The 13,338-nt window shown below is 35.1% G+C and overlaps 1 protein-coding gene across 2 annotated transcripts in view; it reads left to right on the top strand.

Moving 5' to 3' along the window:
- The window catches only part of LOC123711398 (myosin heavy chain 95F), a 58,589-nt gene extending 45,266 nt beyond the window's left edge, over positions 1–13,323 (top strand). Inside the window, exons 16-26 of one of the 2 annotated variants that reach the window (XM_045663969.1) lie at positions 784–1,025; positions 3,084–3,196; positions 4,675–4,782; positions 5,583–5,720; positions 6,644–6,736; positions 8,151–8,195; positions 9,703–9,823; positions 10,158–10,275; positions 11,147–11,338; positions 12,093–12,233; positions 12,402–13,323. In XM_045663969.1, coding sequence (XP_045519925.1) covers positions 784–1,025; positions 3,084–3,196; positions 4,675–4,782; positions 5,583–5,720; positions 6,644–6,736; positions 8,151–8,195; positions 9,703–9,823; positions 10,158–10,275; positions 11,147–11,338; positions 12,093–12,232 — 1,310 coding nt within the window. In that variant the 3' untranslated portion in view covers position 12,233; positions 12,402–13,323. The remainder of the gene's footprint in view (positions 1–783; positions 1,026–3,083; positions 3,197–4,674; positions 4,783–5,582; positions 5,721–6,643; positions 6,737–8,150; positions 8,196–9,702; positions 9,824–10,157; positions 10,276–11,146; positions 11,339–12,092; positions 12,234–12,401) is intronic. The other variant, XM_045663970.1, reaches the window with a different exon arrangement.
- Positions 13,324–13,338: the final 15 nt, after the last annotated feature.

Raw genomic sequence — 13,338 nt, 5'->3', positions numbered from 1 at the left:
GGGGGGGGGGGTAGATATCGAAAAATTTATAGTAATTGTATTATTTTAACAATTTTCTAGTAATATCTTCTTAAGTAGAGATTTAATATTATATAGTTGAGGCTTGCCATTTTAGGCTAGGCTAAGGCACAAAAGAGGTTAGGAAATACTGCTCTGAGGGTTTCTCTAGCTAAAGACGTTTAAACGTGTATTTTTAACTATTAAATTAGCTTATATTTTTAACATTATAAAACGAACAACTCTGAAATCAAATTAAAGAATATTTTTTTACGAAAATATTGTATAGCTATATAAACATAAACCTGGAGAATATTTTTGTAATCGTAAATTTATTATTTTTATGTATTGTTTAGCTGAATGCTACAAAACATATAACATTCATAATTAGGTATGCACAAAGCATAAGCGAGAAGCGATGTATGCTTTTTTATTTAATAGGAGGCAAACGGGCAGGTGGCTCACCTGATGTTAAGTGATACCGCCCGCCCATGGGCACTCACATTGCAAAAGGCTCGCAAGTGCGTCGCCCCTAAGTCGAATTGGCTCGAATACTTCAGTGGGCAGTTCCACATAGTAGTGGTGCCCGTCAAAAACGGTCTTAAAAAACGCTCAGTTGTGGAACGACAGACGTCGAGGTTTTACGGATGGTATTGTCTTAACGTCAGACAATATGTTATCAATAAAGTCAGCATTTGTGTCCTTAATTTATGTTATCTGAATGAATATGGATCTAATTTTCCAGTACGTAAAATATTAATGTAATAAAAATATAAAATTTTCTAGTGAAGAACAAAATCCTCTATCGCCGCGAATGCCTTGTAACAATTCAGAAGTCGGTCCGCGGTTACTTGGTGAGACGAGCTCATCGTCCGAGGTACAAGGGCATCGCGAAGATACGGGAACTGGAGAACAGTTTGACAGAGATGGATAGCGTCACGGCGCAGCTGAAGAAAGAGAAGGACAGCGCCAAGAAGAATATCGAGAATTTGAGGAATAGTATACGGAACGCTTGCGCTACTATTAAGGTATTTTTATCAGAATGTTTATAACTCCCGAAGTCCTGTTAACTTTAATTTTATCAGAATGTTTATAACTCCCGAAGTCCTGTTAACTTTAATTTTATCAGAATGTTTATAACTCCCGAAGTCCTGTTAACTTTAATTTTATCAGAATGTTTATAACTCCCGAAGTCCTGTTAACTTTAATTTTATCAGAATGTTTATAACTCCCGAAGTCCTGTTAACTTTAATTTTATCAGAATGTTTATAACTCCCGAAGTCCTGTTAACTTTAATTTTATCAGAATGTTTATAACTCCCGAAGTCCTGTTAACTTTAATTTTATCAGAATGTTTATAACTCCCGAAGTCCTGTTAACTTTAATTTTATCAGAATGTTTATAACTCCCGAAGTCCTGTTAACTTAAATTTTATCAGAATGTTTATAACTCCCGAAGTCCTGTTAACTTTAATTTTATCAGAATGTTTATAACTCCCGAAGTCCTGTTAACTTAAATTTTATCAGAATGTTTATAACTCCCGAAGTCCTGTTAACTTTAATTTTATCAGAATGTTTATAACTCCCGAAGTCCTGTTAACTTTAATTTTATCAGAATGTTTATAACTCCCGAAGTCCTGTTAACTTTAATTTTATCAGAGTGTTTATAATTCCCGAAGTCCTGTTAACTTAAATTTTATCAGAATGTTTATAACTCCCGAAGTCCTGTTAACTTAAATTTTATCAGAATGTTTATAACTCCCGAAGTCCTGTTAACTTTAATTTTATCAGAGTGTTTATAATTCCCGAAGTCCTGTTAACTTTAATTTTATCAGAATGTTTATAACTCCCGAAGTCCTGTTAACTTTAATTTTATCAGAATGTTTATAACTCCCGAAGTCCTGTTAACTTAAATTTTATCAGAATGTTTATAACTCCCGAAGTCCTGTTAACTTTAATTTTATCAGAATGTTTATAACTCCCGAAGTCCTGTTAACTTTAATTTTATCAGAATGTTTATAACTCCCGAAGTCCTGTTAACTTTAATTTTATCAGAATGTTTATAACTCCCGAAGTTGTCCTGTTAACTTAAATTTTATCAGAATGTTTATAACTCCCGAACTCCTGTTAACTTTAATTTTATCAGAATGTTTATAACTCCCGAAGTCCTGTTAACTTAAATTTTATCAGAATGTTTATAACTCCCGAAGTCCTGTTAACTTTAATTTTATCAGAATGTTTATAACTCCCGAACTCCTGTTAACTTTAATTTTATCAGAATGTGTATAAAGCCCGAAGTTCTGTGACCTTACGTACGATCAACCAAGCTCCTGATAAATCACTCCTTATATGGAAACTGTATTCGTTTTTATAACCAACTCTCAAGCGAAATAAGATTATTACTCAGTAAATTCAAATCTCTCGTTAAACGTAAATTAATCAATAAAGCTTTTTATAAATTGTACAAATAATTAAATGATCCTAATCCTTGGGATTGATTTGCTCCAGTTCAAACAATTTGTGCGATTAAAGAGAGTGGCGTAGAGGTTTGTTGTTAGTTCTTTTTTTTTACAATTAATTTAACTTCTTTTCTGACGTTCATAAGTTATTTTGAGTTTGAAATTCAATTAATTTAAAGAAAACACTTTTTACGTGATTGAAGCTATGTATTATTATAAACTTATAATACTTTAATTATTCAAAAGATGACGGGTTTTTAGTCGATACCAACTCCGGGGAAATAAATACAGACAACACAACTTTCTCTACAGCTGTGACGCTTTTTCGCTTTGACGCACGCTGTAAGGCACGCGAAACGTCGGAAGATAATGTAAAATAATTATAAGTTTATAATAATACATAGCTTCAGTCCGGTAAAAAATGGTTTTCTTTAAATGTCTAAAAGCTATGTTAACAAAAGACTTTAACTTCTTTTCTTACGTTCATAATCGTTATTTGGATTTTGAACTACTGTAATGTGGAAATTATATTTTTTATGTGTCAGACACAAAAGGCTTACACATAAAATTGAAACTTGGGAACTTCATTCAAATGTGAAAAGATTTTTATCGAGTTCTAAAATTTCCAGAGTAACGAGAAAATCAGCCGAACAGAGATAGACCAATTGTACAATAAACTGACGAAGGACGTAGAGGCGCAAATGGCCGCTCTGCAGAAGTCCATGGTGGATCAGAAGAACAGGTGAGAATAATAATTTATAAATATAGTATTGAATCCCTATTTATTTGGTCACACCATCACGCGTGAACGGCTGGACCGATTTCGCTAATTCTTGTTTTGTTGTGTTTGTTATTGTCAGGAGAAGGCTCTTATGATTAGAAAATTAAGAAAACTACACGGAAAATTAGAAAATTTAAGAATACCATATTAAGTAAACTTTTGTTAAAAAAATTTTACTGCAAAGCGCTGTTACTATTCAAAATTTTGAAGATGTGAAGAAAAATTAACATCGTTTAAAAAAAATGCTTCGCTCGGCGTTATTATGTTGATAAAATACAAATAAAATAATTATCACAGTCGCTAATTGTTTGTGGCATTAATCTTGAAAATCCATGTTTTTCACATGGCCAGTTTTATGTCGGAATACCAACAAAACTATTTGTATACGCGCCAGAAACACAAACAAACAATGTTGTTTATCATAAAGCATTTTTAGTTCATTATACCAATTTGAAATCAATATTCATAGTTAATACATGACAACGTCTGTCAGGTCCGCTATAGGGAATGCAATCCCGACTCGAGATCGTGAATTCGGGATCCCGCGGGATTAGAATTATCAATCCGGCGGGATCCCGAAATTTTCGGGATCTCGTATAGTTTAAAAATATAATTCACGTGACTGAATACGATGAAAACTGCATGTTTGTGATAGTGTATATATGTAAATAAAATATTATTTGAAAGAAAACAAAAGCCTTTATCCTTTAATATTACGAACTAGAGAACTAACAATTTTAATTACATGAACATAATCAAAACAAAAGTAGGTATAGCTCAAGGAGATTAAAATTGGTGATTTTGAAAGTAACTTCTAAAAAAAAAGTATCTTTTAAAGGGTAACCGGCATCTAATGTCCATTGCAATGTACCCTATGTAATGTGCAATGTCGCATGAAGCGTCCCGAGCGGATGTGTGTAGAATCGCTGACCATTGCAGCCCAATCCCGTCAATCTCGAACGGGATCTCGTCATATTATGCTTCGGGACTGATCCCGAAAAATTACACGGGATCGGGATTGCATTCCCTAGTCCGCTAGTGTTAACTATAAAAATGTTCATATTTGAACCTGACTAGTATGAGATACACATGCACGTAAAATTAATAGAATGTTTAAAACGTACACCCTCAAAGGCCGGCAACGGACCCACTAAAATATGTCCATACGTTGACTTCCCTTTTTAGGCGTCCCGTAGGCTCGGTGTTCCCCTCTATATAAAAAAAAAGATATTCCCGCCGTTAAATATAGACGGACAGAAAAAAATACTGTTTTTTTGCTTTCGATTATTATTTCGTGTACTAATTTATTTTATCTAGAAGAAATAATTATTAAAATGTAATAAAAATAGTCACACATAACATCTTCTGTGTTACTTCTGCCTGAATCCTCTCATCGGTGTAAGGATTAATCTTCTGTTTAAATACATTTTCAATTATAGAGAAGAACAAGAGAGGCTTAGACGTATGGAAGCGGAACTGCGTCTTGCGGAAGAAGTCAAACGGAAAGAGGCTGAACGCATGAAACAAGAGGAAGATAATAGGAGACTGTAAGTTTTTAAAAGTCTAGTGTCGGTACAACCTTTTTAGGCCTGGGCCTCAGATTTATCAGGTTTCATCATTTTTTGTCAATCTAGGCAAGGTGATTAGCCTTCTGTGTCTGACGCACGCTGTCAACTTTTTGGCTTAGCCAAGCCGGTTTCTTAAGGGTTCGAGCGAACGTTAAATGTGCGCATAGACATAAAAGTCCATTGGTGCAAAGCCGGCGATAGAACCTACGACATCAAGGATGAGAATCGCACGCTCAAGCCACTAGCCCAACACTGGTCACTAAATATACTCAAGTAACCTTTGGATAAAACTGTTTCCATGTTAGAAGCCTGAATAATTCCCATATATTCAAATTAATATCTTCCTTTAAATCGGTAACAATGGTTGCCAACTGTACAATCACGGTCCGTTTGACCTATCACAACCGCTCACCATTGGCTTCTAAATTTCACAAAAAAAAAACAGTTCTAATGATCAACTGCGCCTGCGCATGTCTCGTCTGGCCAGTCGCAATACAGTAGGGATATTGGTGCCTTTGGACTCGACTAGGCTCGTGACTGCATTCCTTTTCTTACAATAGGTATTAAGCACATATTTGCACGTATTTAACACGAGCTTTAAGACTTACTTCCTCATGGCAATCACGAGACAATAAAAACGTCCCAAGCCGTAAAGCGACTCTGTTCTAGAATAATATTTATTATAAATTTCACATTAAATGTACGCTTTCATAAATAAAGTATACATATTCATCATTAATTGTAATTTTAATTTATTGTATGTATTAAATCAATTTCAGTAAAACGGAAATGGAAGCGCGTCGTAAAGCGGAAGAAGCGGAACGTATACGTTTGGAGGAGCAAGACAGACGCGCTGCAGAAATACTTCAGAAGCAGCTGGAAGACGCTGCCAAGGCCGATCTTGAGAATCGAGAAAGGTTTGGATTCTTGTTTTTAAAACGGTTAAAGATCATTCGTTTTCTTTGTTTCGGCTTAATATTTTTTTTTATCTCTCCATAAAAACCTCTACTAGGAATAAAAAGAGTAGAGGAGAGTTTCTTGCTAGTTCTTTTCGCCCGTTCTACGGTGAAACATCTTTTCTATTGGCGTTCATAGGTGTCCTTAGATATCAGTACGAATAAAGTTATTTTGCGTTTGAGTAAATTAAAAAATAGTCAAATTGGTCCAGTCGTGTTTGAGTTTTCAGCTTAAGGGCCTATATATTTCTTTCCATTTTTTGTCATAGTTTCTTAAAGTATATGGCGAATGGAAAATATATGGTGGAGTTGAGTAGTTTATGTAGTACATGAAATAACGATACACGATTTAAATAACTTCGCTTGTAAGAAAAAAAATCAAACATAGCCAATTTTTGACACTTTGAATTCATTTTATGACATGTATGAAATTTACACGATGTAATCCATTTCAGAAGAACAAAAAATGATAAAACCATATGTAATTTAATGTTTTACATAACCAATTGTTATTGCGGGCCGGCGCGCCTCAGTACTCCAGCTAGCCAGCAAATAGAAATTACTGCGTAGTAGGGATTAAAGTATTTTGCTGATTTTAAAATAAATATATAAACAATGAAATTAATCGTTAATGTTATTCGAGAGTGTTAATTTTTATTGGCATTTTAATTTGGTACAATTATGCTTCTAGAACGTCAACATATATCTAGATTAAAGAGCGGCCTAATATTTTTTTTCTGTATCAAGTTTGACATCTAAGACACGACGACTTTGTGCCTCGACATGGACCTTAGTAATACACATATGAATCTATTTAAGGGATATAGACTCGGGTGGTTTGTGAAGATTTAACTACAATTTAAAAAAAAAAATACATCCGACAGATTGGAACAAGAGCGCCGTGATCACGAAATGGCCGTGCGCCTTGCGAAGGAGACCAACGGACACGTTGAGGGCTCACCGCCACAATTGAGAAGGTATAATATATTTTCAGAATATTTATCACGAGACCTGTGATTCGCTATGGTTAATGTAATTAATATTTATAAAACCTGTGTATTCGTTCATCAGTTCGACATTAACGTATACGTGTACGTACGTACGTAGGTTTAACACGTGCTCAACGTATATTTGATAATGCCAAAGTAGAGTACATCTCGTTATTTAAACGTGTTGTTCTGTAAATTTTTATTTTATTTTATTTAGTGTTTTATTATTGGTTAAAGGTTTTAAGACCTTCATAGGTACATACATCTAATAAGCTTAGTCTTCCTTATGAACGTTAAATTACCTCGCAACAGTCTTTATATATGTCGAAGTTAAGTAGTTAAATCAGAGAGTTAGTTGAATCTCTAGACAGTTAATTAAAAATCAATCAACTCGCTAAAGTTCCGTCAGACAAGTGAGTGAACGAAACGTTTAACGAGTTTCCTAAACGTTCCTAAACAAGACTAACCTAACCATTTACAATAAAGCAAAACACGGAATTTCCAAGCTCTCAGTTCTTGACGATCACACCGAACAATAACACGTGAAAAAGTTAATCAACACGCTGGTTTTCGGTCAGACAGATAGTTAAACGTTTTCAAAACTGCTTTATTTAAATCAAAATGCTCCGATTTGATTGAATATCGACATTTAATTAACTGTCTAGAGATACAATTAACTCTCTGATTTAACTACTTTACTGCGATATATATACAATAGACTTTTTTTTTATATTTGAGGCCGTCTGAAATTGTTACTCTGATATAAAAATGTTTTTAAAAAGGATGACTTTCAAACTTAGTGGTTGTTGTCCGACAACTGAGCGTTGACAAGGCGGGTTTTGCTATGTGGAACCAGCTGCCCACTGAAGTATTTCCGAACCAATTCTACTTAAGGTCCTTGAAGTCTACCAATTCTTAAAAGGCCGCCAACTCACTCGCGAGCCCTCTGGCATTAAGAGTGTCCATGGGCGGTATAACTTATCATCAAGTGAAACTTCTGCCCGTTTGACCCTGTTCTATTAAAAAAGTGGCAAAATTCAAAACGAGATTTTCGATGTACGGATCCCGACTGGACGCTAACGCACACGCGAGCCTGGCGTTGTGATTGTTCATGGTACCACTTACCATCAGGTTTCTGTACGTTTGTTCTTTATAAAAAGCTTAAGAACGTATAAGATCCGTTTCAGATACCGAAGTCTCATTTGAGAGCTTTATTCTGAATTTTAATCAAATATCAAAAGTTTTGTAAATTTTCTCTTCTATTGACGTTCAAGTCAGTTGGTTTAAAATTGTTTTTATAATGAATGGAAAAGCCTGTAATCGAATGCACAATTTCTCGCTTCTGTACATACCTTGGCGCGACGTGGACAGCAATGAATAATATTGTAATATGTTTGCACAGTTTCCCAACAATGGACTCAGTGAACGGAGAAAATAAATTGAACAGGTATCGAGTGAGACAGAATAATGATGTTTTCTCTTTCGCATGCCTTTTATCCTCTTTCAATATTGACTTAAAGAACATTTTATTCGTAAAATAATGGCCAATATTTCAGTGTTTTGGATGAATATTAATTAAGTAAGTGTTTAATGCAATAAAAATGCAAATTTAGACAGATTTTTATATAGATAGTAATTCACGTCTAACACTAATAAATTATTTTAAAATAATTGCCAAACCAAATAATTCAAATGTCAAACAAGAAAGCCAATTTCGAAATAGTGTTTACATTATTTAACGAAGATTATCTAGGTTGTTCTGAAAAGGTTTAAAGACCGGCAACGCACTCGCGAGCTCTCTGGCATTGTGAGTCCATGTACGGTATCACTTTACATCAGATGAGCCTACTGTTCTATAAAAATATAAGAAATATAGGCCATCATTTGTCACAATTGAAAGAGGGACCTCTTAATCACTAATTGTCTAACAGACTATCGCTTACTTCTTGCACGTCTAGGCGTAATGTTAACATAGACAAATGTAGAATGAGTATGTAAATAACATTCTTAGGATTAACCTCGTATGTGCTCTTTATGTTATTTCTTAAAAGGAGAGTGCCCTTATATGACTTCGAACGAACACCGGATCTTGCTTGTGATTGGTCAGCGTTCCTACAACGAGCGCAACCGACGCGCGCGTACTCTGACATTTCCAATAGCGATACAAATCCCGACGTATTTGTATCTAGCATATCTAACTCGGCTGGCTCTTCGACCCGCAAAGTGACTTATGCACCGAAATGAGCATCTTCCAGCAGCTCCCTGTCCTGTGCCACAAATTGCCGGCATTATCCACTCCACTGTCGAAACAACGGTACCTAGGCCCTTCTGGTCTCTGCCTTTACAGCCCGATCTTGGTCATGCACTCAAGATGCCCCAGACAAATCTTCTAGTTCGATGTTGTTCTCTCAAAAACGGTAATACTGTTTTAGCGACCTTGGAATCGCTATTGGAAATTACGATATAATTGTTTGGATTTCGTTTTCCTTACTAAAACTCTAACCTTTCTGGATTAAAGTAATCGTAATTAAAGAATGTCTCGATTATGTCATTTCATTCCGTCGATCAATCGTTCATGTTATTAAATCATTATTATTATTTGTTAATTTACATTCCTTAATATTAGTTGTGTTAGTGTAAGTCTTTTTATGGTAAAAGCCTCCTACATATCTTTCCATTTCTCATTGTCTTGAGCAACATTCATCCAGTATTTCCCCGCTACTTCTATAATGTCATCTGTCCGTCTTTCCAGTAGATCCAGACTATTTTGTTATTTCTACCCGCCCATTTCCATTTAAGCCTTAGAGCGTGTATACGTGCATCTGTACGTGTTGTAATTTTACGAATTTTTAATCATTGTAACCCTAAATGTATTGTTTGATAAGGGCATTCTCCTTCATGTAATTTCCCTTTTGAAGTTGACAAATTCTAACACGAGGTTGCACGCCTTATAGGTCGGAACGCGTGCGAATGCAACAAGCAATGCAAGGCAAGCAAAAGTATGACCTGTCTAAGTGGAAGTATTCGGAATTACGTGACACTATTAATACATCCTGCGATATCGAGCTTTTGGAGGTAAGTGATAGAGTGTAAACTCTCAAAAGGCAATGACGTCACGTGAGCGTCCCGGCCCTTTGCCCCCTATTATAGGTAAAATTTAGATCTTATGAAAATGGTGGTCTGTGGTTATGGTAGGTCGTCGTCGTCGAGAGAAAAAGTTCCCTTTTTTATAAAAAAATCGATTAAAAAACTCTCCGGCGAAATTAATTATATTATTAGGAGTAAATCTCAGTAATTTTGCATCACGTGATTGATATTTAAAAAATAATTCATTAACAATATCGTAACGCTTTTCAAGTCACGTTTTACAGAGATGTAAGAGTTTATTTTTCTGTCAATATTTTCTTAGGCTTGCCGCCATGAGTTCCACCGTCGCCTCAAGGTGTACCACGCTTGGAAGGCAAAGAACGCCCGCAAAAGCACTATGGCTGACCAAGAGAGGGCCCCACAGTCTATAATGGATGCAGGTATATTATCGTAATTAAAAAAAAAACTGCTCGCTTTCTTTGCCCTTACACTTTCGAACTTTGACATTGTCTCAAGTTTTTTTGTAAAAACATATATAAAATATTTATTATAATTATCAATGAATCTTAGATCTTATAATTTAGAATTAATCCGGCTCGAAGGACCAATGTACAGCTTGCTAGCTAGGGGACTGTGAAATGGGTGTTTAATCTTTATATGTATTGTATATGTAATGTATGTATGACCAAGCTGCACTAGATAACTAAATCTATGAGAGGGTGAGATGTAAGAACCTAATAACCCTACGGATCCCTAAGCCCTACAGATGTACCCTAACATATTAATAGTGAATATATAAATAATTACGGGATGTCTGCACCAAGAGACCTAATGTAACAAATGGAGCCCTACGGGTAGGATCAAATGTTCGAGGTGGTGGGATTATCTCAAAGCTATCGGGCAGGCTCACCACGATAATTAACGGCTTGAAGTAGTCTTCGCCACTTTGAGAGGAAGCGAGAAATGAATACGACGGAGCAATATTCAAATCAGATTTATTGTTCAAAGACAATATCTTAAATACTACTTACACCTATTCACACATACATAATATTATTTAAGTTAGCTGTTGTTGTGTTCAGCTATTAACATATTGGAACACATGTGAGACGTGTCAGCAATTGATCAATGTTCAAATGAAATCTCTGAACAAGTATGAATGTGTAATGTGTATTTTTGTATAAATAGGTAAAACTGTGCTTTATATTTATGTTTGAATGTGTATTCCGTTTTTGTCTTTTGTGTATAACGTAATTGTTTAATGATTAGCTGTAGGAATACTTTAATAAAATGAACAAATAAATTGAACAGCAAAAAGCCCCCGAATCCAGCAAAAGGGCGAGATCTTAGGCGCCAGACACCGCTACTTCCGCATCCCGTTCGTCCGAGCTGGTGACGGGGCCAACGACAAGCGTGGATGGTGGTACGCGCACTTCGACGGACAGTACGTCGCGCGACAGATGGAGTTGCACGCGGATAAGACGCCCGTACTGCTGCAAGCTGGTGAGCCAAATCGTTTACCACATGTGCTAGTCTAGCTTAGCGCTTTAATTACGTTTATGAACAATAAAAACAAAATTTATAGAGCACGATAGTGTGACTGTGAGTCAATAATGAACACTATTAATTCCAAATTTCATCAGCAGCACCTTGATGAAGTCTTCCACGGTTTTCTTGACAAGCAAATTTCTTTTGCGAAGTGTGGAATTCAGGTGAAGAACTTCCCTGGAAGATACAACCTCTAATTGTTTAAAGAGGCCCTCCTGGCCGCATGGACGCATCCACTAAAGTGGGTGTCCATGCAAACATTTACATTCAATTCAGAGAGGCATATATATATAAAAACGTTTTACCGAATTTAATTTGCCGTTATATATGTCATCACGTCCTCCTTCACACATGACATTGACAACCAGCCTATATTGTTTACACAGTGACAACTGACAAAATAATTACATATTAAAATACAGTGATACGAACGGGATTTATTAAAAGTAAACACTATACACACTTGCATCACTATACTTCTCAAAGGCCGGCAACGCACCTAATGAAATAGGTGTGAGCCGCAAGTCATTGCAGTGAGTTATGCCATGACATACTCATTCAAACCGTGGCGCTTGTTCATTCATTTTGTACGTATTATTTAATGTCAGAATGTCTCGCTTTTTTCTTGTAATAAACATAGTAAGGACACTTTACTATCAGAAGTCTTTGCCTATCGTTAATAGTATGCTGCATCACTGTATATATACAGGTATTGACGACATGCAAATGTGCGAGCTAAGTCTAGACGAGACTGGTCTGACGCGTAAACGCGGTGCAGAGATATTGGAACACGAGTTTGAGAGGGAGTGGGCGCGTCACAACGGACCGCCATACAGGCCTACGCACTAGGGTATGTACACGGATATAACAGCGTTTTTGCTATATTCTCCAATATAAATGTAATTAAATATAAAACAACTCTATTTAAAAGAAAATTGCAGTCAAATAAATATTTTTTAATAAGGGTGAAATATGTTATGAGTTTAAACACAATAAAAAATTATATATTTTGTTTCAGGTACAAGTTAGTAATGAGGTACAAAATTGAGCTTTTCCATGTGCCTTTCTGATAGTGCAATATTTGGTCCACGAGACTGATCATAAGTACACAATTTAGACAAGTAGCAGAATATATCCTAGAAAAATCAGTTATACACCATGTACTTTTACAAATAATCTTTGACTTATCTTTTCAAAAACTTTCCTTCTATTTGTATCTTCGAGTCTCTATTGACTGGCCAGTTAGGAGATGTAACGTGTGTGCTTCAGTCAATTGTAAACAACTTGTCATATGTCAGACTTTTGACAGACGGAATAAATTAGTTGAAATTACGTTACCTGTATCTTGACCGTAAATAAAAAATAATATTACACATTCCATACATATTTTTATGATCGCATTGTCGCTATTTTAATGTTTATTTCTTTAAAACACAGATGGCGCCATCTTTGTGAGTGATAACTTCTTTTCAGTATTCATAGGTTGCTTTTTACTAGTTTGCTCATATTGTGTGTATTTTTACTTAATTTTTATTGACTCTGTCAACGTCAAGTATGTCTTAGTGAAACATAGATTTAGAATACGTATTGCTTTTGTAAATATTTTTCTTGTCACATGAAATCATAAGAAAAGTATCGGAACTTAGAAATATTATTTATATAACATTATTTTTTCTTTATACACGGTAATATATTATATTTACAAAAAAAAATAGTTGTACGGCATAATTTTTTGGTAAATTCACATTTTATCAACATTCCAACTGAGGTTTTATACATTCTAAAACAGTATTTGTAACAGTATTTACATTCCTAACGATGACAATTTTCTTTTATAAAATGTTGTTAAAAGTACAATATAAAGAGTGCCTTTTATGCAAAGTAGACTATGAGTTTGTTTACGTGTTATGCTTTACCAAATAAATATAAGATTGTACTGATCGGGTTGTTTTTTT

This window comes from Pieris brassicae, chromosome 6, assembly GCF_905147105.1.
Source record: "Pieris brassicae chromosome 6, ilPieBrab1.1, whole genome shotgun sequence".
Classification (NCBI taxonomy): Eukaryota; Metazoa; Arthropoda; class Insecta; order Lepidoptera; family Pieridae; genus Pieris; species Pieris brassicae.
Note: the sequence above shows the minus strand (reverse complement) of the source record. Positions and strands in the feature narration are given on the sequence as shown.